Consider the following 27168-nt stretch of genomic DNA (forward strand, 5'->3'; position numbering starts at 1 on the left):
AACCAAAGTAAAACTCAGAAAACAGAAAATTCTGACTAGTGGTGCATAAAATTGCACTTTGAAAAATATGACATTTTTATTGAAGATGTAATGAAATTCTGGTTTCCTCTGGCAAGACTCACAGTAAAAAGTTGGACAGGAACCACTTGAGGGCTGCTGCCAAACCGTAGAAGGGCTGAAAATACAGATGGCAATTATTGGATCATAATGTTCATGCTGTACACGGCGTGAGAAAAGCATACATACGCTGAGAAGTGGACGAGCGCTGCTGATAGAATGCGAGTTCATTTTACACATGGCCTGGTAGTCGAACAAGGACACCCTAAGGAAAAACACACACAGACAAACCAAAGCATATGATGTTGTTCCTCAGGCGGTGGTTTTCTGGTTTACATTGACCCATAGAGACTTTGGAGTCCTTACGCAGGTAGACGCACGAGGCCGCAGAAATACAGACATGCTCTGGAGACGCACACGCCCGAGCGCACAAAGCGGAAACGCAAACAAACGCACAAATGGCCGGTGGAGTTCATGCTCAAAACCAGTTTATGTAATGTGCTGTGTCAAGTGAAGCGCAACAAAATGCTTTAGCTGTTTAAAAATAGCACGTCACTCATGAGATGTTCAAACATAAAGGACAGGCAAAGAGTAATGGGGGGGGGGGGCATATAAAAGAGGGGCAAATTAGTGAGTAGGGGGGAAACTCTATACAGCAGTAAAATAAAGATCCAGAGTCTTGTTTGCATATTAATGGATGGTGCAGTTGTGTCCATGTGCATGAGACACCAAGAAGCTCAACGTGGCCCAGAACTACTGCAAAGTGGAGACACTGCATCTCCCAGCCTGTGATGTTGGGCTCCTGTCAGGAAACAGCTATTTCGTCAACCAGTTGGCCAATGAAAACGAGGCTTTACCTTTTGAACGTGCCCATTCTGATTAGCGTGGTCATCACTGATCCATCAATCTCGCCAATGAATCTTCTGGTCTGTCAGAAACAAGAAAGAGAAAGAGAAAGAGAGATTCCTGAACAACTATTCATCTGACTATATTACCGTCGGTTCAAATGTGCTTCCGACGCATCCTTTCCAGAAAGGCTTTTGTTGTGGCGTCTCCTTAATTCAGGTCACAACAGGTTTCTTTGTGAATGAATGCGCTTATTTCACTTTTCAATATGAACTTATCATCCATTGTCAGGGATGCTGGGCAAAATCCACCCGTCCCAAAATAGTTTTGTCTGGGCCCAAAAGTCATGCAGGTCATTCTCAGGCTTACAACAAAATACGTTTCTGTAAGAGAATTGAAAATGCCAAATATAATTTGTGGTTTTGAGTCCTATTCATAGTGACTTAGACCAAGGACAGGATGTGTGCGCTGCTGTTTTGCAGCGGGTACACAGAACCAGAATTCTCACCGGATTGAATCACGTTACAAAATTTGAGTGACTGTGAGGCCTATGAATGTATTTCTGAGAGCGGAATTCTTAGTATCAGTATTCCACAGTGTGTCCCCTTTCTTTCGAGGCAAGGACATAATCGAGTCAGAAAGCCTGGAAAGCACAGCCTCTGTGAGTGTTTGCGTGCAGGAACTCACATCGCCACGCTGTTTGGAAATGAGGACAAAGCCGTTGTTGTCAATCAAGTAGCAGTCAATATCCTGAAATGAGACGCAGAGATGCATTTACCCATGCAAAGATAAATCTCAGTCAAAATCCACAGAGAAAGACAGCGAAGGAATACTTCATTAATTCATATCGCGCGTTATGAAGTGACTCATAATTTACAGCATTGTGAGTCAGGTTTTAAAAAAAAAAAATACTGAGATGTTACAGAATAATAATAATCAAGTCACACTGTAGATAATTCAGTACATTTCACACAAGCAGAGGGGTGCACTCACAAAACTGTCGCACCGAAGAGGACAAGCTCCCTCTTGATCAGAGCACTGGAGGAAAGGAAATGAAACATTTACGGCGTGCTTCTCCGTTAACAAGCAGAGGATGTTCTGAGAGACGACCGGGATTAGTTGGAAGTGTAATATGTGTTATTTTCTGTAAAGCATATTCTTTTTTTTTTTGAGGAAAGCAAGTTTGTGTATCAGAGGAAAAGGCTTAAACACATGTGTGTCGGTGCAGACAGGCCCACGTGCCGGTGTAAGTGTAAAACGAACGTGTTAACTCCTGAGTGATAGCTGTTGTCTGCCTGTGATGGTGTCGATTGCAAGTTTGCGAATGTTTCTCTTCTACTTGACAGCGGCTGCATGTGTGTGTGTGTGTGTGTGTGTGTGTGTGTAGGCAATCAGCGTTGAGTGGAGTGTGAAGCAGACTTCACGGCGCTCAGCAGGTGCCGAGGATGCTAAATTCTGGGTCTGCACTGAGAGGGGAGTGAAGAGAGAAAATGATGCACATACTTACATCTGTGTCATTTGGCTGAGTGGACATGAAAAGAGGAACAAAAAGTGTTAAAAAGAGAGCATGATGAGAAGCGAGCGGCATTACTTCAGTTAATGATGTGTAAATTAAAGCACTGAGTAGGTCGATTCCAAAATATATCTTTGGAATCGTGGCTTTCACACAGGTGGTGAAAAATCACATCTTCTATCCTGTACCGTGTGTTATAATGCTCCACCGTCAGATCTATTTTAATAAAGCCATTACGTAATCTTTTTTTTCTTGCAGACAGAGACCACTAATTGCAAACATACTTTCAACTCATAATTCAAAAGATGTTTTATTAGTAGCAGAGCGGATGCGGAAAAAAAGAGAATCGCCCATAAGATAATGAGAATACACATGTGAATGTCCTCCTTTTTGATTCTCACGACAGCCTCCACTTGCCGTCAGACACCATATAGCAGCAAACGGGCCGAGGAGAGGACAGAAGGGAAAAGCCTGATGAGAGTTGAAGTGATTTTCAATGAAGGATACATCTAATAGGTAACAAGGCTGCAGCAAATGACGCTAACGAGCTCTTGCAGAGTGAATATGAATATAACTACACTTGGGCACAGATGGTCATGCATATGGTCCCTGTCCATGTGACACATAATAACATTAGGAGACACGTGTACACACATGCACAGACACGCACACACACACAGAAACACACTCAGGAGCAGCTGATCCACGCTAGCTGCGGTGGCTATCCATCATAAGAAATGATAGCCAGCTAACTTAATGACATTTTAACCGCTGTCTTTTACAGCCAGCGGAGCAGAGGTGGGGGCAGCCAAGCCAACATGTGCTATCAAAAAGCTGTCGGGCCAAATGAATAAAATGAATGAAATGAAAATGAATTCCAGAATAAAATATCTGTGTAGCAGGACTCGGACAACACAAAGACCTCCAACTTAAAGCAGTGTGGTGGGAATAATTCTAAAGGGGATATTTTGAGCTTTCAAAATAATGTTTTAGGCTGTTGTAAACACTCCTTTCATGGGTGATGCAGTGATATGGAAACCATTGCATTAAGTTTAAATGCTGTAATTACCAACTAATGGAGCAGGAACGGAACGTGTAATAATCCGTTTCTCCCGTTATATGATAATAAATGGTGTCAGAACAGCCTGGTGCTTTAAAGAGATACTCCCAGAAAAGACGGTGTTTTCCGAGAAATAACTGAATACATTTGGTTTGGACCCGGTGCTGTGGGGGGGGATATGGATTTTCATGTCACTGTTTTGCTTTAATCTTGCTGTACTGTTGTCCTAAATCTGTATTATCGTTCAGTAACTGAAGAAAAGAAGGATTGTGTTGTTATCCTATCCATAAATGCAACGAAATTTCCCATTAGTGCCAGTACAGTACTGCAATTAACTTGTTTTATGGAGGACATAAAGATACAAGATAAATATTATTAATCTAACAAGGAAAACTTTGATACATTAATAATAAGCACAGGGTTTAATCCTACGCATGGTAGCACCTGAAATGCATAATTCTGCCTTGTTTAAAGTTCTGAAAGTAAAAACTTTCTTTCCTTCTTACCCTACATGTAAAATATGAAGGACTCGTTCAATAATCTGCTGGCCTCTTTGTTCCAGTAAAGGCAGAAACACAAAGAAGCAGCTTTGAGACTAGAACAAACTCACCTGGGCTGTGATGGCCCAGAATCTGGACTCAAGCGCCTCCAGAGTCAGCTGGACACCGATGGCTGCAGAAAGAGAGACATGAATGGGTGTTATGTTGTTTCACATACACACGTTTGCTCACACGGTGCAGAGTAGCTTCCTGTGTTGGCTGAGGGCTGTACGTCCATCAGCATTTTATACTGCATGGTAATGCAAAAAGGAACTGGAATTGTATGAGTTCTCAGCGCACGCACCCACACACAACTAATACACACACACACACACACACACTTCGAGAGAAGATATGACACTTCATATTAGCGTCAAAGAAAGGAGTCCGCGTTTTCCTCCCTTTGTGCAGCCACACAGGGAAAACCTCTGAGATGCTACAACGTCACAAGCTGCATGCAAACACATGCCAACACACAACCCCATGCACCTCCAATCATATAGATAGACAACGTGCACAATCACCCAACTACACACCGGTGCATCGTCACGTCGTAGGGCACTAAATACACCCAGCGGGATAATTATTTTAATGGAGTCAGGTGGGCAAGAGGTTTTATCGCGAGGGAGATTGGATTGTGGGCAGCTGATTTAAGGTCTGCTTGGGAGGTTAAACGAGGGCAGGGCGAGAGGCTCTCGCTTTGTTCGCTGAGCAGTAATGCTATAACCTCATCACTGAGACGAGATAAGAAAGATAACTTTATTGTACGATCACACGTAATTTTCTCTTGCAATAAAAGCCCCCAATAATTTTCAATAAAGCCCAACAGAAATATAATGGACCTTTTATGTATATGTGGGTTATGAAGAGTGACTGATCAATCACCTCCATGACTCAGCAGTGCAATGCAATGTAATTGTTTAAATCATTTTGAATTTGATTCATGAATTTGCCTGACCGTCAGATCTAATATCAGAAAATCAAGATCAACTTCAAGTTAAAACCAACAATGAGACTTTGAAAATGCTCATATAATGATTAGCGGTGTTTCATCTGAGCCCAAAGCGATGTTCTGAAAAGTTCACTCAGTAATGCTTGCAAAAAATACTGTTAGGGGATGATTTATGGATTCACGTGTGCATTTGTGTTTGGTTTGTGAGTCATGGATTCCATTTAATCCGCTGAAAATCATCCATGAGGCAGAATAATCAGAGTAATCAGCCTATAATCAGTCGTGCACACAGACATGTTTGTTTAGCTGTTTGTCTGTTCAGACAATGGCTCCAGGATGGCCATTCAAAAAAAACGACAAAAGCATTCAAATCTGCAGCTTCCTGGACGACCAGAGGACTCTATTGTCACTAAGTAGAAATTCATTTTGTCAGGCGTGAAGAAAAAGGCGTCTCTTTTCCTCGCTGGTGCTCGCGACTTTGAAGTTATCTCTCTCCACCATAATCTCAGATAAAGTGTTGGAAGGCTATTATGGAGGGCAGCCGTAATCTGCCTTCTTCCCTCTCTGAGTTGGGGGCCAAATCTAATTAAAACCATCACACTGATCCTTCTGTGTGCGTGTGTGTGCGTGGACGCGAGACTGTATCTTGCAACCTCACAGTTTAATTCGCAATTAGCGCGAGCTGCCGATCAAACTGAAGTACTCTTTCAACAGGAAATGATTTCACAAAGAAAAAGATACATGAAACCAGTTTCAAACACCCATCGGGTGGGCCGCCATGTCACAAAAACTCAGAGCTAAAGGTCATTAACGAACAGGAAGGAGCATATTAATTAGATGTTGCAGTCGGAAAAGTGCACCTGAAAATTAGATAGATATGCTCTAGAAACATTTCTCTCTTTCACTCTTGAAAAAAAAAAAAAAGATTATGGAAGTGTCACTGTTTTCTCTCCCCGTCCATCTCCCTCACAAACACCCAAACACACAATTCTAGTTTTCATCAACAAATCCGTCAGTGTGATGGAACAGAGTGAGAGGCGGCTCCGGAACCTTTGTTTCTGCCGCGTCTTTCTTGTCACGCTTCACATCCACCCCTTTTTCATAACTGATTGTTTGACCACCTCAAAGCAAAAATCCATCCCTCAAGCTAATCTCTTGTGCCTGAGTCACTCGCACCGTGCCCAGAAATAGAAACAGCTTAACAATGGCAGACAGAATTAAAGCTCATTACTGAGAAGAGCGATTAAGGAAAGGAGTACAGTGTTGGGAATATTGGGAGTGATGAAAGAATACCGCGGGAACACAACAAAGGCATTCCAGTGTATCCACTCAATTCGCACTGCATTTCCTGGAAGTACATAATTTAGGCTAAAATGAGAGTGCTCCTTGTCTGACTCATAATTAAATCTTTTTTGTATTTATTTATTTAATGGACAGTTCCAGAATGCAAATGCAGAGCATCCTGGGTTCTGCCTTCATGTCATTGTTCTGGTATGTGTTGTTTCACAACATTGTATAACAAGCTTTTAACTTTTGACTTTTATTTTGAAATTTTGACTCGAAATGGTTTTGTATGAGTTCTTATTCTTCACAAAAACATATAAATCAATTAAAGGTTACATACTGTATAATAAATTATTTTGTGTCAGTATTAAATTGAGCAATTTTTACCATCATTATTTGCTAACAAGCAATTTATTAACAACAAGGTATATATGTGATAATACAAGCGCTTTATGATAAAGTAAAAAAATATATATAACACAATAAATACCGAAAGACCAGAATTGTTTTGTGTTTCCTAAATGCAGCAGTCAGGAGAGCCGAAGGCGAAACCGTGACTTTCTGATGGAGATTATTCAATAAACTGATGTTGCCAGGCAACAAACACTGTTCCAGCCAGTGAAAGGGGTTATTGGAAATGTTGGCAGACTCCTCAGAGAGTGAGAAAGTTCAGCAAGAGATGATTGTAATGATCAGTTTGAAAAGAAACACCTGACATTAGAACACTTGCAGAAAAACACGCACTTCCACTCAGACTGCCGTGCGTGTAGACGACTAATGCATCCGCAGCGAAAAACATAAAAAGGTCCACTCAGATAACCTTTGAACTTATGAACACAAAGGTTAGGCATAATAAAACACAAATGCAAATACGCACACACTCACATGAAAATAAATACACTTACACGGCCACACAGGCCCAAAGGGTCGCACGCAAAAGCTAAGGCATCGCAATGACCTTAATCCATTTGAGTGTAGCAACTGAGAAATTATTTCATACGACCTCTGACCTTTGACATGCCCAGCTATAATTACTGGTGTAAACTCAAACAAGGAGGTGGCAGGAACTTGCAGACACACACCTGCTGAAACTCGCTAACCTCAGAGGAGTCGCCAGAGGCTGCTACGACATCACGTTACCAAAGCAACAGGCAAGAGACCTGGGATTGGACAAAAAAAAAAAAGGATGATGACTCAACTTCTCTTCCTCATCCTCATTTCCGCTCTTCCACCATAGCCTCCCTCTGCCGCACTTTAACATGCACAACTTTTATTTTTAAGCATCGCGGATGCTGACGGAGGCGGGGGGGGGGCACAGGCCGTTTCACATATCTATTGATCAAAAGGATGAAAATGCTTTAGAGGAGTTACACAGAATAGGGCGGCAGGATTTGTTCTGACCAGCAGTCGACATCTTGGAACAAGCGGCGAATATTATGTAACAAGCTTATAAGAATATTTTTTTAAATGAATAAACTGCTTCTTTCAAATATGAACACACACTGTCAGCGTTGGGTTGCATGTGTTTGTGTGGATGTTTAAAATCAGCAGAGCCTTCCTTAAGTTAACCTAGTTTCCACAACCTTCCTTAGCAGGCCTGTTAGAGGCGCAGTCGCTAAATCATTCATAGTGGCGAGACAGGGAGAAACACGTTCCCGTGTGTGACACAGAGCAAACGAAGGCGAACCAGCATGCTCGCTCGCTTCCCTTAATGTTTACATTGCACTCAGCACTGGCGGGGCTATTTTGTCTCACGCTAAATGGGAAATAAAGTGGGAACAATTTGAGAAACTAATTTGGTGTGAAATTCAATGACTTTCGCAATCTTTTTTTTTTCTCCTTGATGTGAAAGGAGATCAACACGGTGCAGGGTGTGTTTCATCAAATCACTAATTCAATTTCACTTCCATAACTTGAGGGGTTGGAATTTTAAAGGAGCAGTTATACATTTTGGGATCTAATGTGCTTCCATATGATTCTTAAAGGAATTGGCCAAAAAAAAAAAAAAAGTAAATAAAACGTAATTAGGCCTTACACACAATTTGGGCCAGGGGCAACAAAAGCCTGGGCACGGGTGAAATGACTGTGAATAGGAATGGAAAGGCCTCAAAGGAGCGGCAATTTAAGATAAGGTGAACCGAACGTTTGTCCGATATTCATTCTTGTTTCAGCTCTGGTTTGGTCTCCTCACCAACTCCTGAGGGAAATTACCTGCTTCTTTAGCTGCTGGACGTTCTGTTAAAAGGCAGCTGCTGTTAAATATTTATCCAAGCTTTATGTTCCACTTGATAAAGCCGACAAAATCCGTGAGAACCGAACGGGTAACGGCTAAAATAAGGGCAGTGGAACAGAAGCAATGAGCTGAAACATCCCATAAAGGCTGAGGGTGACTGCAGTCGGACGCCAATTATCTGTGGGATTTGTCAAAGCCAGCGACTGCTCTCACGTTACACTTCATTTCTTCCATTGTTAGCAGATAAATGTGCATCGGTATTGCTTTGGGGAATTTGACAGTGATTAAGTGTCTTTACGTGTCATTTCTTTGAGCAGGAAAGCAAATAGTTGTATTTTTAAAATGCTAAATTGAAAAATGAAACACAAACATCTCTCACCTCCTTTCCTTATTTCTACTTTTATTTATTTGCCTCTCTCCATTCCTGTCTCTGTTAAATGACACAGTGCTCTCCCACCGCTCCTCTTTATTTGGGTATCAATTATCGCTTCTGTCTTCTTTTACCGCTCGTCTCTCCGTGCCTCCTTTATTTTAATCTCCATTTCACCCTCCATTATTCCCTCCTGGCCAAAACACTCCCCATATTTTACGCTTACCTCTCATTTCCCTCGTTCTTATCTCCTATCAAACCCACATCACTCTCTCTCGCGCTCCCTTTGTCATCCCCCCGAGGAAATCCCTCCCCACCATCTGGCTGCGATGAATTCAGAGCCTTTCAGAACAAATCAACTTGGCCAAATTAATGGCTCTCCACGGGAGGACTTTGCGTGTGAATTTGTGTGTGTGTGAGAACGATTGCGCGTGAGAGTGTGCACCTAAAACGATTCATAATCCTTGACTGTACGACTTAATTTGGTGATGGAGCTTCTTTAATAGCTGCAAGTTAAAACCTCTGATGGATCCAACCAGATGTTTGTTTGAGCTTCAGTTTCAGCCACTTGACCACTTTGATAAATCAATCAACTTGTAAACAATTAAACAGCTGCTAGTGACAATGTGTGAATAATGAATACACAAACGATATTACTACATCAATCAATGCACATTTGCATAATCTTTTTATTTGTTTTTTTGCGACCATCATCGTGATGATCAGTCCGGATTTACCTGCAGGTAAATTGTTGATTACTCAGGAAGTACTGTATTAAAGATCCCGGATGATTCCCATTTTATGTAACATATTTCTTTTTGAAACAAGATTTCCGGGAGGGAAACCTCACGAGAATGTGAGCTACATGAAAGGCAGTAAAATGCATATTTAAATCGAAACAGCTTCGAGTAGCGCAGCATGTGGTCACCAGTGATGTGGTTTTAACTAAAAAAGCTTCGTTTTTATAACTATTTAAAGAATGCCTGTACCGGTAATTGGCTTTTTAAAGCAGTTCATATAAAAAAAATATTATCTCAATCTGGTCCGATCTAATTGCCACTTTTTATACTTTTATTGGAAGAAAATACTTTGCAAAAGTAGCGCTTGAGAGTAAAGGAGAAAAACGAGAGCACCTGACATACATCACGAGAACACAAGAGCAACAGGAATACAATACTCGATCAAACCATGATTGATTTCTAAAGGACCGATCTGATATAGGAATACGGGCAGCAACGACTCCTTGGATGGAGCTACAGTCGCACACCTCTGTCCTTGTTTGTGTGTGTGTGTGTGTGTGTGTGTGTGGGCGGGGTTAAGATGATCAACCACTGATCTACGCTCATGGCTCGATCATGGATTGCTTTCAAGTGACATCACCAATGTGTTTGACTTTGTTCGCCTCGGAAAACAAAATCACTTTGACTCCGTAGTGCCGCAGCAGGATTGGCCCACATTGGTCCAAATTTAGCTTTTTCTGGCGGCGGTCCTTGGACACAACGTTTACTCATTTCTATCTTTCATATCTGTCCTTGAGTTTGGCTCACTGAAGTTTGTCCTGGTCAGCAACTTCTCAATTCTAAAAAGAAGGGGCAGAACTATTTAGAGTAGTAATTACCCCCTTAGGGATAATGCACACACACACACACACAAACACACACACAGAGCCATTCCCGTCAGCGTTGCAGCAGAGGATGTACAAAAAGTCCTTTAGCATCAATAAACAACAAAATTAAACATGAATCTGGAACGGCATGTTGCCTCCGCGCTCCTTTCCAGCCAATCGTCTCATCTTTTCTTAACTACCATTGAAGATTGTGTCCTATATTGCAGCACTGGCAGAGGCTGCTGACAGCTTAAGCAGATTTTTTGCTTGACAGGAAGTACATTCAAAAGCAGTGTAGCCAGCACCCACAATGCACTTGAGTATTTGTCTTTCTAAGGCAGCTGACCAATTTGGTTATTTAATTGGCCTGTGCAATGATTAATAGACATCAAGAACAGGAAGAAGTGTCCTGAAATCCATTTTATGAAGTATCAAAACAGCTATACTTGGATTTTCCATTATATTTCCAGTTTGGGCTGTTCTAATTTATTTGTCCTAATATGAATTAACAGTAGAGCAGGATCAAGGGAACATCCGATTCATTGAGAGGAAAATGTGATTCTTTCCTCTCCTTGTCTTTTTGATGCTGATGTCTTTCATGTCCTATTTAGGAGGTGCATTTCTTTTTTTTTAAGAAAAAGAAGAAGACAAAACAGTTGTTTGTCTCTCTGGCTCTACTGGCCCGGATATCATTAGCATAAGCGAGGTCTGCTCCAGATCTTGGGGCACGAGAACCTGCACGAGGAGAAGAGGTTCCTCATTTGAGGGAATGCTATTATCAGGCACAAAAAGAGAGGCTACGTGTGATAATTGTGGGAGAAAGACAAACATCCACACTGACAACAAGTAGCTGGTAGAATGGAGGGACTGTTTTTGTGTGTTTCCACGGACACCCACTGATGGTCACAGAGGACGGTGGATTTGATTGCAGACATTTCTGACGGATTTTTGTCCTACAATCTATCGTTTTCAAAGCTTTTTGTTCTCAAATGTGGATCAATCTTTGTCCTCACAATGAGATGAGCACAATCACACGCTGTAAAAGATGTACGCACATACAGCCATATGCACAAGTATACACAAACACACACACAAAGAGACAAAGCCAGCCGTTATGGGAGATGCCACAGGGAACAGAATGAAAATGAAGGCTGAGCAAGGGAGACGAGAAGAGAAAAAAGGGAGGAGAAAAGCCCATGTGGCAGAGGGAGATTCTCATCTTCAGTGAAATCAGCTGATACCTCCCTCCCTCCCATCCCTCTTGTCCTCCCTCCCTTCCTGTTGGAGCATTTTCTTGTATTTCTCTTTCTACCCACCTCCCTCCCTGCCTTGTTGTCCTCCTCCCTCTTTCGCCTCCTACCTTTATCTCTTCCCGAGCAACCTTTTCTATATTTCGTTCGCCTCCTTCATCGCTCTCTCTACATTCTCCCATCCTGCCTCCTCCACCTCCTACTCCTTCTTTTTCTCGTTCACTCTTTTGACTCTGTCTTTTGTATTATCGCTCGCTCTGAATTCCACCTCCCTCATCCTCTCTCTGTCACAGTGGGAGAGCTGCAGGCGGACAGAGGCGGCATACACTAATGTTACTATATTTGACAAGACGCGCACACACACACACACACACACACGTTCTCCTGCCACATGCACGACTGCACAAGCATACGAAAAGGAGGAAGGGGAGGCGGGAGCACACACTCACACACTCACACACACACACACATAACAGAAAGACAACCCCCAAGTGTGTATGTGTGGATAAACACAGACGCACACATACAAAGTCTGACGCGTGCAGGAATCACAAACATAGCGACGCACAGAAGGGCAAGAGCATGACGCCAGAAACCCAATGCCGTTGTCTCTTCCTCTCTCACACACTCTCTGTTTCTCTCTCTTTCACACACATTCACGCCTCTCAGACACACACACACGGCAGAGCATGAGCCAGTGAGCAGGACGTATCATTCATATAGGGAATAGATCCGAAGATTCGAAGAAAAGGATTAACTATCTCCATCCCACTCCCCCCCCCCCTCTATGGACCTTATCCCCTTTTCTCTTCTCTTCTGTATGTATAAGCCGCTCCACCTATTTTTTCCACAATCCCTCATTTTTTCTTTATGCAATTCCTCTTTTTTTTTTACACAATTCATTTGTGGGTTGAAGGGAAAGCTGAAGGGATTGTCTCTAAATAGAAGGATTATTCCTACATTATGCATGGCTTTTTATAAATGAAGAGGTGACTGTTTTCCATCTATGTTTTGTCCTGTGAGACATTTTTATTTTTGTTGACATTTTTGGAATATTCTTGGGGGGGCGGCTGGTGCTGTTCAAGATACTTCCACAAACGGTAAGTCACCTCATTTCAACGTGGCTCATCTCATCTTGAATTAAGGATGTGAAATCTTACAGAAAGTAGACTGCAGATGTAGACGGACTTGCCCCCCCGTAAATAAATGTGTTTTTGATGGGTCAATGTGTGCATGCTGTGAGGAGGTAGATGCCCTAAATGTCATTCTTGAATCTATTTCTGCGCACACACAACATTCACTGTGTTTACAGACCAATTTGTCAGAGATTTTTTAGGCTATTTGTATTTTAAAGCTAAGCTTGAAAGAACATAGACAAAGACAAGCATATCTTGGAGGCTATAAACAATAAACATGTAGGGATTGCATTTTTTTTCTCACAAAACTAAAATTCTACAGGAAATATATTAGTCTAGTTTGCTCATTCTATGCAGTGTGCTGGGATTTTTTTCTTCAGGTGCAGATATACCACATTTACCACACAACAGCTAATTGATTCCAAAAAGCTGCCCACTCAAAAATGGCAAAGAAAAAAGTTCTGTCCACTTCCTGCATGCTTTTAGACCAAAGCCTGCGCGTTAACGCTTTTATCCGGCTCCGCCAGGCAGACGGCTGCCTCTTATGAAAGTAATCATGAAAGCTACAAGTTCAAATATGTTTGAAACAGGGACTCCCTGAAAGTCAAAAGAAATTCAACAACCCGAAGAAGTCGAGTGACCTGATCGATGGCCGCCGCAGCAGAAATACTGTACGGTGTCATTGTGTAGTGGGTTTACTGGGTATACTAATACAGAGGCAAAGAGGTTTTCCACCACTGATCTCCAGGCTTGTATCTCCCTGCATGAGTCACCAGTCAACATGAATAATCTAAAACATCATCTGAGTAACATAGATGCACTCTGAACACGGAGAAAACATTGATAGCCACTAACTATCTTGGAGACCAGTGCGATATTTTGACTTAGCTACATGTCTGAGCGCTTACACAATTCTAAAGATGCATGCACGCAAGAGGCTTCTCCATGATGCTGTTCCCACTAACTATTGATCATCTATCACTTTTGCACGCTATCCAATGTGCTCATTTAGATTTGACGTAACAAAAACGCGACACGAGCTCAATCTTTGTTATTGATCATCATTCTCAGCATATGCCCGGCATGAGACACGTGTTGCATGTGTTCAAGCTTACATGTGTGTGTGTGTGGATGGATGCTTGAATGTGTTGCGTTGGCCCAGTCTCTTTCCTCTCCTCTGCAGAAAGCCATTAAAAATTGATTTGGGGGAGCTCGGTTGTCTCTCTGGCTTTGTTTGCACACACACACAGACACATGAATAGACACACACACACACGTACAACACATGCAGAACACAAAATATAGCAGCAGGTATGCATTCTCTTTTCCCTTCGCATAGCATAACAGGGTTTAATTTGTGAAATAATATGAAAGGAGGCTCGACGCACCAGCCAACCGCCAAATGGTAGAATTAAAACTGGAATACAATCATCAAAAATTTATTATTCATTTTGTGATTAAACATTTGCGATTCTGGCATAAATGCACATTCTGGATGTGGGTTTACGAAAACACAAATTATACAAGAATGATCAGCAGCAGAACCTCCGAGCCTTTTCTCTATCAGCGCAACACAAACGGCTCCTCTCCTTATCTGAGCCCCTCTGGACGCAGTGTTAAATTTTTGAAGGAATGCACATTGTGTCTCGGCTGAAGTCGCTGCAACACCCTGCAGAATATAAATCCTTCTTCAGCGCGGGCAGGAGCCAGTTAGGGGAATGAACACTATGGAAAAATAGAATGGAAAGAAAGGAGGAGGAGGTGTTACCTTATTCCCCTTTATGCACTCCATAGGTATTTAAGAATAGCCTGACGGCCATCAACATCATGGGAGACGTGATGGTCAAACAGCGACATGCGACTGCATTGAGGTGACCTAAAGGGCGATTCCGCCAAGATTGCAGAGATGATTAAAATTGTGGCAGGTGACAATAACCTCGTGCATTTGTAATCACTAAATCGTACGTCCATTTTTCATCCTCCCCCTATTTGAATAAAAAAAAAATCGTAAAGAGAACAGAAGCAAAAAACGATGAGATGCGAACTGGAGACTAACGATGACTTTATGGGCATCGGCCTTTCACAATAAACTCATTCAGCCTCTTGAGAATTTAACAAGCCGAGCGATTCGACCGTGTAAAGCAACACGCTGCTTCTTAGACAAAACCACAACACAGCAAATAGCTTTAACAATAATTTAAAATAAACACATGCAAATTCAAGAAATGGACTGCAATGGCTTCATTCAGTTTGAGAATGCTGCAGAATGTTTTTTTTATTTAAATGACATCCACAAAAATGTGTGAAGAAGGCTTAGCATATCTTAAAAAAAAAGCAGAGAACAATGCAAATACTACAACTCAGTACTAAGAAATACACGCTACTAAATAATGCATTTGCAGGGGAGAGAGAATTCTTCGTAAAAACATCAACTTCCTTGAGTCACACATTCCGAACTATTAAATGAACCTCATGAGCTCATTAAAACCGAGACATATTCCTGTGTTCTTTTGTCATTGAGAGGCAAGGAGACGGAGAAAGGGGGGAATACTGAAAGGTGAAGGCCACAATTAAGGAGAGCTGATGAGGAGATAGAGAAGGAGATGCTGGAGAGGAGGAAGCATTATGCAGAGGTATAAAATGAACAGGGAGAGCGCTGGCAGGTTCGACAATCGTTTTATATGTTGTTCTGAGTCTGGTGGGGACTAATAGTGATAATTACACATACACAACCGCACACTTCACACACACTTAAACGGCTAAACAATTCGACGAGGAGGAGAATTTGTCTATCCTTTCTTCAGCTCTTGCTTTTACCTCGCCTCACCGCCTGGTGTTTACTTGCTATGTTTTCCAGTCATCCTTTCGTCAGCCTCTCTTCCTGTCTTCTCGGTCCATCGCTCCTGTTTTCTCTTCTTTCTATGCGTCTTTTTTTAAATAATTATCATCCCGCAACTCGGAATATTTTTTTTTACAATTGGCTCAAATGCCAAACTCTCGACGAATACATGCCAGATGTTTCAATACGACTGCAAAAAGAGCCTCCTCCCAAAAACAAACAAACAAATGAACAACAGACTAATCTGATTAGTGGGATATTTCACACGCCGCTTATTGGGTTTTGGGAAAATACGTTTCTCACAGCAGCACTCAGCAAAATTACACTGATTGGCCCGAGAGTCGACTGGATGAAACAGCCATTCGGTATCGAGGGTCCAAGGAGCTTTCTCCAATGGTAACTTCCCTTTTGTAATGACTCAACGGTGACGAGTACGCTCATCCTTCTCTCTCAACCTCTTCCCTCTCTCCTCCATCTCTCACTGTCTTATTCTCACTTTGCCCATCCCCGTGCCAGACAGTCACGCTTGGGGGGTGTCTGTCTGTGCAAAAACTGTGTAAACTGGCAAAGACACACACATCTATTATTTATGCCTATGAAATAGCGGTTTGAGTCCATTAGTTTTCATTCATTCATTGCTTTTTGTTGTCCTTTCTCTCTCCCTCTCTCTCCATCCTCAGGTGTTTTGGTGTGCTTTCAGGCATGGCTGCTTGACGCCCCCAGTAGCCCCGCCCCTCTGAAAGAGGAAGGCTGCAGAGCTCTGTGCCATGCCCCCTCACATTCACCCCCCTGGGGGCATTGGCCTGCTCCTGACCGACTCCACCGACCACCGCCTGGTCAGAGCTGGTGAGTTTACAGATGCTTAAATATGAGAAAGATGAGAATGGCTGTCAGGCAAATGAGAAGGGGCTCTGAGTCAAATCTGCTCTTTCCTATTCCCGTCTATTGTGCTCCTAACTACACATGAAAGGATGAATACTGTTTGTTGTGACAGCTGCTAATGTGGGCATGCCCACACACACACACACACACACACACAGGGCATTGAGAATGCAGCGGCCACACGCCAAGTCCTTCACTGAAATGCCACATCCCTGTTTGTATAAATACAACCAGAAGTCTGTGGACACAACAGTATCGGGAGGGATGATAGACAGAGCTGCAGGTTGTTGGTCGGAATGTGTGTGACATTTCTAAAATGTGGTGCTTTGTGGGTATTTTTGAGTGTAAGAGTCGATTTAAACCGTAAAAGTATCAAGGAAATGTCCACAAATATTTCATTGCAATATCGTTTTCTCCATAATATCCATAATTAGTCAAGGCGGTTTTTACAATTTGTAAATGTTTTGGGTCATTTGCACTATTTCATAGCAGTTAGCGTGTCGCGTTAGACGTTGTTCAATGTTTGATTTGGGTCCAAACTGTTTGCAGATATTTCTAGAAGGTGCACAGTCGAATAATGATTAAATAAATATGTGAAAAAAGGTATAGTATAGTATAATGCTGAAGTACAAGAATACTAAGATTAATAATGTGCTATAACTCATTTATCATATTGTTCAACAATTTATGCACCATCAAGCATAATCCAAGAGTAACCAACGCTTCTTTAGAGAGTGAATTATTGTTTGTGCCGTCTTTCGTCAGATGTTTTCCCTCTTGGGCAGTTTTCCTCACTCAAATTGAGGGTCTAATGACAGACGGTGCTCCGTAACGCCTGATTTGTGACGACATTAAATGGAATAAATAACAAAAATAAAATACAGTTACCCAGAAAGAAAAGGAGCAGCAGCAGACAAGAAGAGGAGAACATAAACTGTGAGTTATAGAGACAGCAGGGGCAGAAGGAGTGACAAAAAGATGGAAACTGAGGGGCGGAGAAATGGAGGACGGGGGATCAAAGAGACGTGGTAAACGGTGAGGAAAAGGAGGGATGAAAGAGGAGAACGAACGGGTCTGTGAGCGGCACGGCGACCATATGGTGCCTGGAGGCCTCTGCCATCGCAGCAGACAGTCTCATCTGACACAACAAACACACACCCGCCTTTCACACACACACACACACACACACACAAACACAAACAAACAAACAAACACCATAGCTTATCCCTTATCCTTATGTGTTCATGCACCTTGTCGCAGTCCGGAACAAAGCTGGCAGATTAACTGGACACATAGCTTATAACCAAAACAGAGAGAGAGAGAGAGAGAGAGAGAGAGAGGGGACAATTGGCCTGGAACAGAGCAGTAATGCAGTGACTTAAGTTACGTTAGGTTGCTGCGTTATGCCTGGAGTACAGCTGGAATGCTCTTCAGAGGCTAAAGGAGCAGCACAGAAGGTTTGGAACGCAGCCACGGTTTAGTTGAGCCGCTCAGACTCAGCGTCTCGTCTCCCTTTCAGCGGCCATCGGTTTGAATTGATTGGATGCATTTCCTGTTTAGCACCCGACTCTTCAAACACATCGGTCAGCCGTGAGGACGATTCATCGCCGGCTCGTTGGCGGCTGGTGGCACTTTACACCCCTGCTGGGATGATGTTGGTTTGGCATGAAGCCACAGCAGTGTAACCGCGTGTGTGTGTGTGTCTGTGTGTGTTTTCTTCAGCATCAGGTTTGGACTGGAGCCTGATCCCTTTATAAAGTGTTATATGAGACTACGAGTTCAAATAGAATTACAGCTTGTTGGGAAACTATCCAAAGACTCTGCCAAAATTCCCCTCCGGGGATAAATGAAGTCATCTGACATCTAAGTAATCAATAGCTATTTTAATGTAATTGATGGATGAGCAGCTAAACAGGGGCACAGATTCAGTCCTCAAAGAGCCAACGCTCACACAACAATGTTTTTCAATTCAATTTCCCGCATGGTGCCGTCATGCAGGAAATAGGGGATTTCCTTGAACAAGCTCCAGCAATCCACAGTTCATGAAAAATAAATCCTACAGATTCAGGCCTGCAAAAACATCAGCTTTGGTGCAGGTGTGCACGACAGTGCTGCATTAAATACACAAACACACGTCATGCTGGCCTTTTTTGCAAAGGGCATGGGAGGGATAAATGTGGAAAATCCACAGCGAGGCCTCTATGGCTCCAGCATGAGGCTGAGGAGACGATAATATCAAGTCCCATTCCTGAGAAATGGAGTATTTTACTCCCTAAATAATCATAGAAAATGGTCCTTGATAATATAGCCATTTGAGACGCACTCCATTTGTCTTGTTGAACACTGTGCAAGTCTCTGAAAAGGGCATCTAATTAGAAAGATAAGAGATCTCCAGAAGGACACGCCAGCGGAATATTAGGATAATAGCTTGTACTTCTCCTTTATAAAAAATAAGGATCTTAACAGCATTAATAAGTACACGAATAATTAAAACAGTGTCATTAAAAAAACAACGAAGCAACTGCCTCATATAAAGTCTCCTGCATGCTCGGGATCGATGCCATCCATCTCCCACGTCCCTTCGAAAGGGACTGGTGGGACATACATTTCCACCAGTCGCACATCCGTGGCGGAATATAATCCATCCTACTCACACTACTGACATCAGAAGCCAAGCATCCTTGGCTTTCTCGCCGGTTTCTGATTGCGTCCGGCCTTGGATTGAGCCAGCTGAAGAAAGCAACGCAACATCGTGGAGGAGGCAGCGTTACGGCAAAACACGTCCGGCGCTGTCCTTGGATTGTCTTCATTCATTTTCCCATCTCTTCTTTGTCCTTTATTCCTATCCCTTTATCGCTTCCTCTCTTTGCCTCACCTGTCAACTCCTGCTAATTGACAGCCATCGCTGTGATAACAATGTCATCGCATGTCACACTTTCCCCACGGGGGGGGGGCAAGCTTTTGTGTGTGCATGTCATCACAAATCGATACGGATAGCGTGAATTAGAGAGGCCGGCGAGTCTACACATTACCCCATCACCTCTTTGAGTCAAAAATAATGATTCTGTCTCACCGATGCAGGATTCATCGTGGGATAAACGGGGAGATACGGGAGTAGGCGGGGTGGTGGGGCGTGGGGGGGACACACAAGTCACAAATGGGCAAAGAAAATTGGAAGTGATGCCAAAGGGGTGAGATTTTAGATTTCAGTCCTCATCATGCTGTCAGCAGGAGCAAAGCCTGAACTCCTGCTTATCAGCTGTCAATGAGTGTGTGTGTGCGTCCACAGCTTTACACGCTCCGCTCGGGCCCTGGCGTTGGGGGAGAAATGCTGTCCGTGTGGATGAAAAGAGGTGACGTGCGTCCACTTTAACCAGAAACTTCTCTCCCTCTTGCCTGCGCTCTTATTTCGAATGACCTCTGTGGCACCTGGTTGCTACGGTAACACTGCATCACCTTGCTGCCTTTGAAATAATGTGGCGGCACCGCCGGGACCTTGATGTATGTGTCTATAAGTTGTCCTTTGCAAGGTCGCAGAAGGCTAGAACATCTCCTAGCTGGCATTTCTTGGATAACCCCACAAATAACCAGAAAAAAAACTAAATCGCTCATCTGTAAACTGTCGCTTTGCACAGAAAGAAGGGAGCGCCGCGCAAACTGTTTGCTTTTAATGCTCGGCAATAATTCCCACAGAGAGCATCCATGGATCGTTATCTTCATGTAGGTGAAGACATGCTGTAATGTTTTATAAGCCGGCGGTGGGAGTCACGGGAGTCAAATATAAGCCGCGCCGTAGCAGCGGCAGGATGCATGTGGGTCAGACTCCCGCGCAGAAGACCATGTGAAGCACGAAAGAGCAAAGCAACGGCAAAGGAGCGTGTGTTGCAAAGAGGGCAGCTGATCGCTCCAGTAATTAGATACCAGGCAAGCCTGTCAGTTGCATGGAAAACAGCTCAGCTAACACGCGATAGGCTCCGTAACAGAAGCGCCTGTGGTGATGACATCCGAGCCGGGTTCAGTGTCACCCAGAGGCCCCCTGGATATTAGCTTACAGACAGCTGAGGCCAAAGACTTGTGAAGCAGTGTTGCCAAGGAGACGATGTCAAACATCACTGGATTATCAGGACAAAAAAATAAATAATCATCTGATCACGGATTCTTCTTCGACAAGATTGTTGTGTATCATCTTAATTCATCATAATCCTACAATTTTGTACAGATATTCTGAAAGCAACGCACTTGACAGGTAATTAAACCAGCTTTGAATAAATGGATCTTTTGTACCCAATTTGCAACGTTGAAAGTAACAAAAAAAAGGTTGAAAACGACACAAAGACACTAATAATTTAAGGATTTGTTGAACATTTCTAAGACAAATTATTCACGTTGCAAAATCTTGGCCTGCAAATCTTCTAAAACGGTCACTTATGAAAATTAAATGTGGGTGTTTTGAGCCTTTTAGACATTTCTGGTCTCAGCGGCGAGCCCAAAATCTTCCTCCTATTGGATCAGAACATCTTGTTGGATTTTAACTGTGTGTGTTTTTTTGAAGTCTGAATTAAAGTACACTGAACTATTGAAACTTCTTTGGACCCAGCCTCCTCCACATCTTCTGCCCATGGCTGAATACGTTCCTCCTCTTTGGCTGCATGGAGCGCTGCAGCAGAGAGAATTTGGAGCGGCTAAAATAAGCCAAAACAGCCACCTCCTCCTCCAGGAGAGCAGCTTAAACCACTCATAAATGTTAGAAGATTGGCTTCAGAACTGAGGGAAACCAGGGGGGCTAGAAGTGTACAGTAAAGACAAGGAGAAGGAGAAGAGAGGAGTCGCTCTGTGGGGAAATTAAAGGCAAGACAGGAATACGTTTGCAAAATAAAGCCCACATATCAAACCGTGAGAGTTGAATGCACAAGGAATGGCTGCACTTTCAAATTTGATATGATGCGATGGAGAAGCAGCAAAAATACAGATTATTTCTGCCTGCTCGCCTCCTTTCCACTCGCTCAGTTGTCCTCACAAATCTCCTCCGCGACCATACCACACCATTTCAGACCTGTTCAGGGAAGATTCATAACCGCGTTGCAGCAAAATCCGCCACATTCTCAATGAGCTGTTTCAGTGAAAGGCTGAAGCGCTTGCCACTACAAATTGAAATGCCACAAGACCCTCCAGGACACTTTGGAATCTCCCCTTTCTTTCTTTAGAGGCATTCGCTTTCACAGGAATTAGGACTACACTGTATGGAGAGGAGAGGATGACGGATACAGGGACAGGAGAGCGTTCACACGTTCATCTTTCTCTCCAGGCCACAGTCTTTTACTGTCTGGACATTTTTGGTCCAGAATGCAGAGTGAAGCGGCGTCCTGGCCGGAGGAGGTCAAATTCTGTCAAGCAGGTAAAGGGAGGCTATTTCTGATTGCCAGTGTCATTTATCAGAAACTTTCAGCAAATAAGATGCACTTATTTTGATTCCACCTGATGCCAGTCCCATGTCTGTATGATCGATACCAAATCTATAGCCAATAGTCTGGCAGCTTTGCCTAGCATAGGAACCACAAAAGGTCTACTTTTATAGCCATTTCACTAAATAATGCAATATTTCACGAAATATGAGCTAAAGCGTAACATTATTTTATAAAATAAAAACAATTCTTACTAATTCTTATTTTCACCTGGAGTTCTTTGAACTCAAATTATTTTTCCCTCCAACCTCCAAACATTCTATTCTGAATAATTTAATCATTATTAATAAATCAATTTGCTTAAATGTGGGCGTGGTGAAAAAGCACACCCTCTAGTTTTATTATAATTATTATAATTAATTTAATTAATTTATATATTAGGGAAGTCAAATGTATTTCACCAGCATTTGGATATTCATCACGGGGGTTTGGTTTTTGAAATGCTTCGCTGTGGATCGGGCAGTAAAGGGCTGTTTCACAGCGTTTCATCACGCTGCGTGCCAGACGGCCAATGTGCGTGGTGAGAGGGAATTCATTCTGCGATGTGTGTCGGAGGAACGAGAGAGAAAAGACGGCAAATTTTAGAGGACAAACAGATGGACTAAAATACAATCGGGAGCGAGTGAGATATATAGTGTGACAAAAGGAAGTGGCATGCTGTGTAATAGATGCTAATAATATGCAGATGATGCAAGTCCGCCGGCGTCGTCGCCATGTCTTGTCAGGAAGTTGAAAGTGCTGTGTCTGGGGTTTAGACCATAATTTAGTTAATATCGTGCTTTATTGGTGCCCACACACACACACACACACGCAGATAAAGCATAAGAAGACTGATAAGCCATTGGATGGAAACAAAGTCAGTCACTGTAACAAGACTCTAATGGAATAAAGAGAGAGAGGGGTAGAATTACAGAACAGAGAGAGAGAGAGACATGCAGATAAACAAATAAGCATGGAAAGGACCAAATAAAAAAAAAGGTCTGGATGGATAGGTGCAAATAAGAGAGAGAGAAAAGAAGCAGAAAATTGAAGATGAAGCGTTATCTAAAAGCAGAGCGACACAAAACAGAACAAAAGAGATAAATGAAAAGAGATTACGAGCGGAAATGATGAAAGGCTTTTGCAGTCGTGAAAGAATGAAGTGAAAATGTAATGAAACAAAGGGATTTCCCTCGACTGTCTCTAAGACCGCCTGAAGAACACGGCAAAGAGAAAAAGCAAACAAATACCCTTTCACCACATTTTGTCTTCATACAGGCCGATTAAATTAGATGAACCCGACACAGTAGAACAATCATACACCTGTGTGAGTTTACCCAGTGTCAAAAAGAGTGTCCGATCAGAACCGTTTCTGTTTTCTCTCAAAAAAAAAAAAAAAACCTCAATTATTTTGTAATAAATGGCCAAATATATATTAAACAGATTGTTTTCCAGACAGGTAGGTGGACCATGCAGAACACACGAGAACCCACTTCTGACACGAACAGGATAATGACTCGATCATGTTTCTCCTGTCTCTGCTCTAGTCTTCCTCTGTGTGGTCTGCCTCCTGGCGGCGCTGCTCCCCGCTGCCTCCTCCTGCCCTCCTCCCTGTCTCTGCTACTCAGATGGCCTGGTGGACTGCCGGGGCTGGGGTCTCTCGTCCCTGCCCCCTCTTCACCTCCTGTCTCCGGAGAGCCGCTCCCTCCTGCTAGCCAACAACAAGCTCGCCTCGCTGGGAGCTTCAGCCTTCGCTAACCTGTCCTCTCTGGAGGTCTGTGGCATCACTTCTCTCCTACCTGCTCTCATTTTGGAATATTGGAGCCATCTGAGTGTTTTAACTTGAATTCACTCGGTGTGTTCCAGGAGCTGGACCTCTCCAACAACTACCTGAATAATCTACCCGCTGGACTATTCAGAGACATGTCCAATCTGACGAGACTAACTCTGCACAATAACTCTCTGACAGTAACGGACAGGGAGCTCTTCCAGGTATCCGCCGTACAATGCCAGCCTATGTTTAACACAAAATATTCTCTCTCAGAATGTAGTCAGTGCACCAAAATGCTCTAAATATTCAAGCCTGCAGGTAAATCTTGTGCCGCAACTTCACTCGGGACCGGAAATTAAACAGGATTAGTCCATCAGGTGCTAGCTGTGCCTCTTGGCAACAGTAAAAGGACTCATTAATGCTAATGCGAGAAGTGGAAGTACTGCGTAAAGCAAAGGCGGGTAAACAAAGCGCTTGTTTTGATGTGCCTACAGGGTTTGGGGGGTCTGCAGAGTCTGGATCTGTCTCTGAATGGTCTGTCCTCAGTTCCTCTGGGGCTCCTGGACGAGCTGCAGGCCCTCAGGTACACAACGACGCGCAACGTGTTCACATATTTAAATAACGCTGCTTTCAGAGAAGCGCAGAGAGTAAAATCACACTGTGGACATTGTGAATGTCTTTACCTTGCTACAGCGAGGAGGTCAGAGGTCAGGGGTCAGGCGTCAGTGGCCTGATGACACTCTTGTCAAAAGAAGTACATCTAAAATTGAATAAATACATATATTTCCACCAATTTATGGCTGAATAGTGCCCCTTAAATGCCTCTTTGTAAATGACGAATGCCTCTTTATATTCATGATGTCATAGGTGGCTGTCTCTCGCGGGTAACCGGCTTCGCGGTTTGGAGAGGGCGGCGTTTGAGCCGCTCGCCGCCCTCCAACACCTGGAGCTGGGACACAACCCCTGGGAATGCGACTGCAATCTCCGTGATTTCAAACACTGGATGGAGTGGCTGCTGTACAGAGGTGGGCGGCTGGCTTTAGGTTGGAGGGGCGGCGAGATGGGCGCGTTTGATTCGAGTTAGGTGGCAGGCATGAGTTCACCTTGGAGACGCGCTCGGTTGGTATATAATGCTGCAGCCGTGTGTGAAGGCCCATCGCCTGCACGCTCATTGCGCCTGGGTTATCCTCTGCAGGCGGTTAATATATCAGATAAGCACAGCTGCTCTCCGCTCTCTCCTCATTCACCTCAGCACCTCGGGCCTCAGCTGCCCCGCTAATGAAGCATCTCTTCTCCTTTGTGCTCCATTCGCCCTCTCCACCTCCAGGTTTGATGCACTTCAGATGAGAACAGATTCACTGCGGATGTGGTGATTTAATAATCACCAGCGCAGCGGAGGAAATTAAGATGGGACATTTTGCAGTCGAACGCGAAAGCGTAACGGGAGCCGTTAAAAGGGCCGAAGAGGATGCGTTTGTAGAAAGTGAGACAAAAGCACAGAGCCGGAGTGAAATACTCGGAGACGGGAGCTTCCTCTTGCAGACGGCGAGCACACAGCTCGGCTGCTTGGAGATATTTTGGAGAGCGAGCTCCGTTTAAAGGGGATTATTTTACAACCTGCTGAGGTGAACACAGCGGAATGCCACTTTCTTCATTCTGCTTTGCTATTATTCTCCAAATGTACATCGGCTCTCTTGTTTTCCACATCTGAGGGCGCAGATCAGTGGCGTTCTAACACGTGACCTCAAGAGGAACGCCAATGCGAGGGGAGGGGATAAATCCTGCATGTGATGATAACAAACTCAACCCCCCCCCCCCCCCCCCGCAGCTGCTTTAAGGAGTGACTCAGATATTCTCACTCTTGCATGTGATCTAATGCATTATTGAGGGGCTTAGTTGAGGCCGTCTCCAACTTAGTGCAGCAAATTGTGTGTGTGTGTGTGTGTGTGTGTGTTCACTGATGTATGACTCATCCTAGTGTTGGTTCAACCACGCTCCTCTCTGCCTGTTCCTCTCTCGCAGCTAATTGGTGGTGCTCTGCAGTCACAAGGCATTTTATAAAGGACCTCTTCCTGTCCTCCTCTCTCCTTCAGGAGGGAAGGTGGACGCGGTGGAGTGCACGCTACCGAAGGATCTACGTGGGCGAGATATCCGCGGCGTTCCGGTGGAAATGTTCAACTACTGCCTCCAGCTTGAGGATGAAAATAGAGGAGGAGGAGCAGGCGAGGGATCCCGTCCCGGACATGGGGGTGTCCCTCCCTGCAGCAGGAATGCTGTAGGCCCAAGCGGGGCCACACCAGTTACCGACAGCCGCAACTCTGGCGATGACTCCTCTTCAAACACAGGAGATGCCCCGACAGAGTGCGTGCGCTCCCGTTACCGACCCGTGAGCGTGCGCCGCGCCATCGGCACGGTGGTGATCGCCGGCGTGGTGTGCGGCATCGTGTGCATCATGATGGTCGCCGCGGCGGCTTACGGCTGCATCTACGCCTCGCTGATGGCCAAGTACCAGAGAGAGCTGAAGAAGAGACAGCCGCTAATGGGGGACGGGGAAGCTGATGTGGAGGACAGGGAGGAGAAACAGATCTCTTCCGTGGCGTAAGAAGAGTGACAAGGCGGGGGGGGGGGGGGGGGGGCTGGCATGTGAAAGGGTGAAAGTCGGAAGGGGCGAGAATTAAAATGGCTCAGAAGAGGAGAGAGATGGCAGAGCTTGCTAAGGTATCGCTCACCTGGCTCTCAAACTGACACCTTTCTCCCACATTTTGTCTTCCTCTCTTGGTCCTCTTTCTATTTTTAACCTTCCCCTTCTCTATCCCACTCTTTCACACACACACACACACACACACACCTTATCTCTCCCCTGCTTTTCTCCTGCGCTTTGAGGCATTCTCACTGCAGTATTTGTTACCATCACCTACCAGCCACCTACTGCTGCTCTTGGCTGCCGCTGAATTCAATACTGCATTGGCTGTAAACTTTTGTTGAAACTGGAGTGATATTTCAGGGATCTAAAGCATGCAAGGTGTCAGTTGGACCAGTATTCACAACCACGGGAAGACTTTCGTGACATCGAATAGTCCGGCTCTTATTCTGTTTGCATCTTCCTCCTATTTCTCCCCCCAACGCCGCCATTGGATTTTAAAGAAACAGACCTCCCAAGAAATGAGAGAAACATGCAGGAATACAAAGAGATGCAATAGCCTCTCTCACAATTCATTGCAACTGGGACTAGTGGGAGGAGACTCGGAAAAATGTGTTGATAAAAAAAATCAAAGGCAGAGTCTCATGAGCCTAGCGTCTTGGGATTTGTTTCGGATATTTAATACAGAGCGGGATGAACAAAATGATCATTCAAAGATGGCTAGAGCTCTCAGATTGACAAATTCAGA

General features: G+C 43.9%; 2 protein-coding genes across 2 annotated transcripts in view; one reads left to right on the top strand and one right to left on the bottom strand.

Annotated features, from left to right (window-relative positions):
- cacna2d4a (calcium channel, voltage-dependent, alpha 2/delta subunit 4a) overlaps positions 1–27168 on the bottom strand; it is a 46082-nt gene that overhangs the window by 3126 nt on the left and 15788 nt on the right. Inside the window, exons 28-34 of the mRNA XM_068755557.1 lie at positions 4087–4148; positions 2411–2425; positions 1897–1941; positions 1591–1653; positions 915–985; positions 247–322; positions 123–175 (exon numbers count right to left, since the gene is read on the bottom strand). Coding sequence (XP_068611658.1) covers positions 123–175; positions 247–322; positions 915–985; positions 1591–1653; positions 1897–1941; positions 2411–2425; positions 4087–4148 — 385 coding nt within the window. The remainder of the gene's footprint in view (positions 1–122; positions 176–246; positions 323–914; positions 986–1590; positions 1654–1896; positions 1942–2410; positions 2426–4086; positions 4149–27168) is intronic.
- lrtm2a (leucine-rich repeats and transmembrane domains 2a) lies at positions 16424–26381 on the top strand. Its single transcript, XM_068754975.1, has 6 exons — positions 16424–16531; positions 23556–23782; positions 23875–24000; positions 24274–24362; positions 24647–24804; positions 25873–26381. Exons 1-6 carry the CDS (start codon positions 16453–16455, stop codon positions 26379–26381), a joined length of 1188 nt encoding a protein of 395 aa, XP_068611076.1. The 5' UTR covers positions 16424–16452.

Source organism: Brachionichthys hirsutus, chromosome 22, assembly GCF_040956055.1.
Source record: "Brachionichthys hirsutus isolate HB-005 chromosome 22, CSIRO-AGI_Bhir_v1, whole genome shotgun sequence".
NCBI classification, from domain to species: domain Eukaryota; kingdom Metazoa; phylum Chordata; class Actinopteri; order Lophiiformes; family Brachionichthyidae; genus Brachionichthys; species Brachionichthys hirsutus.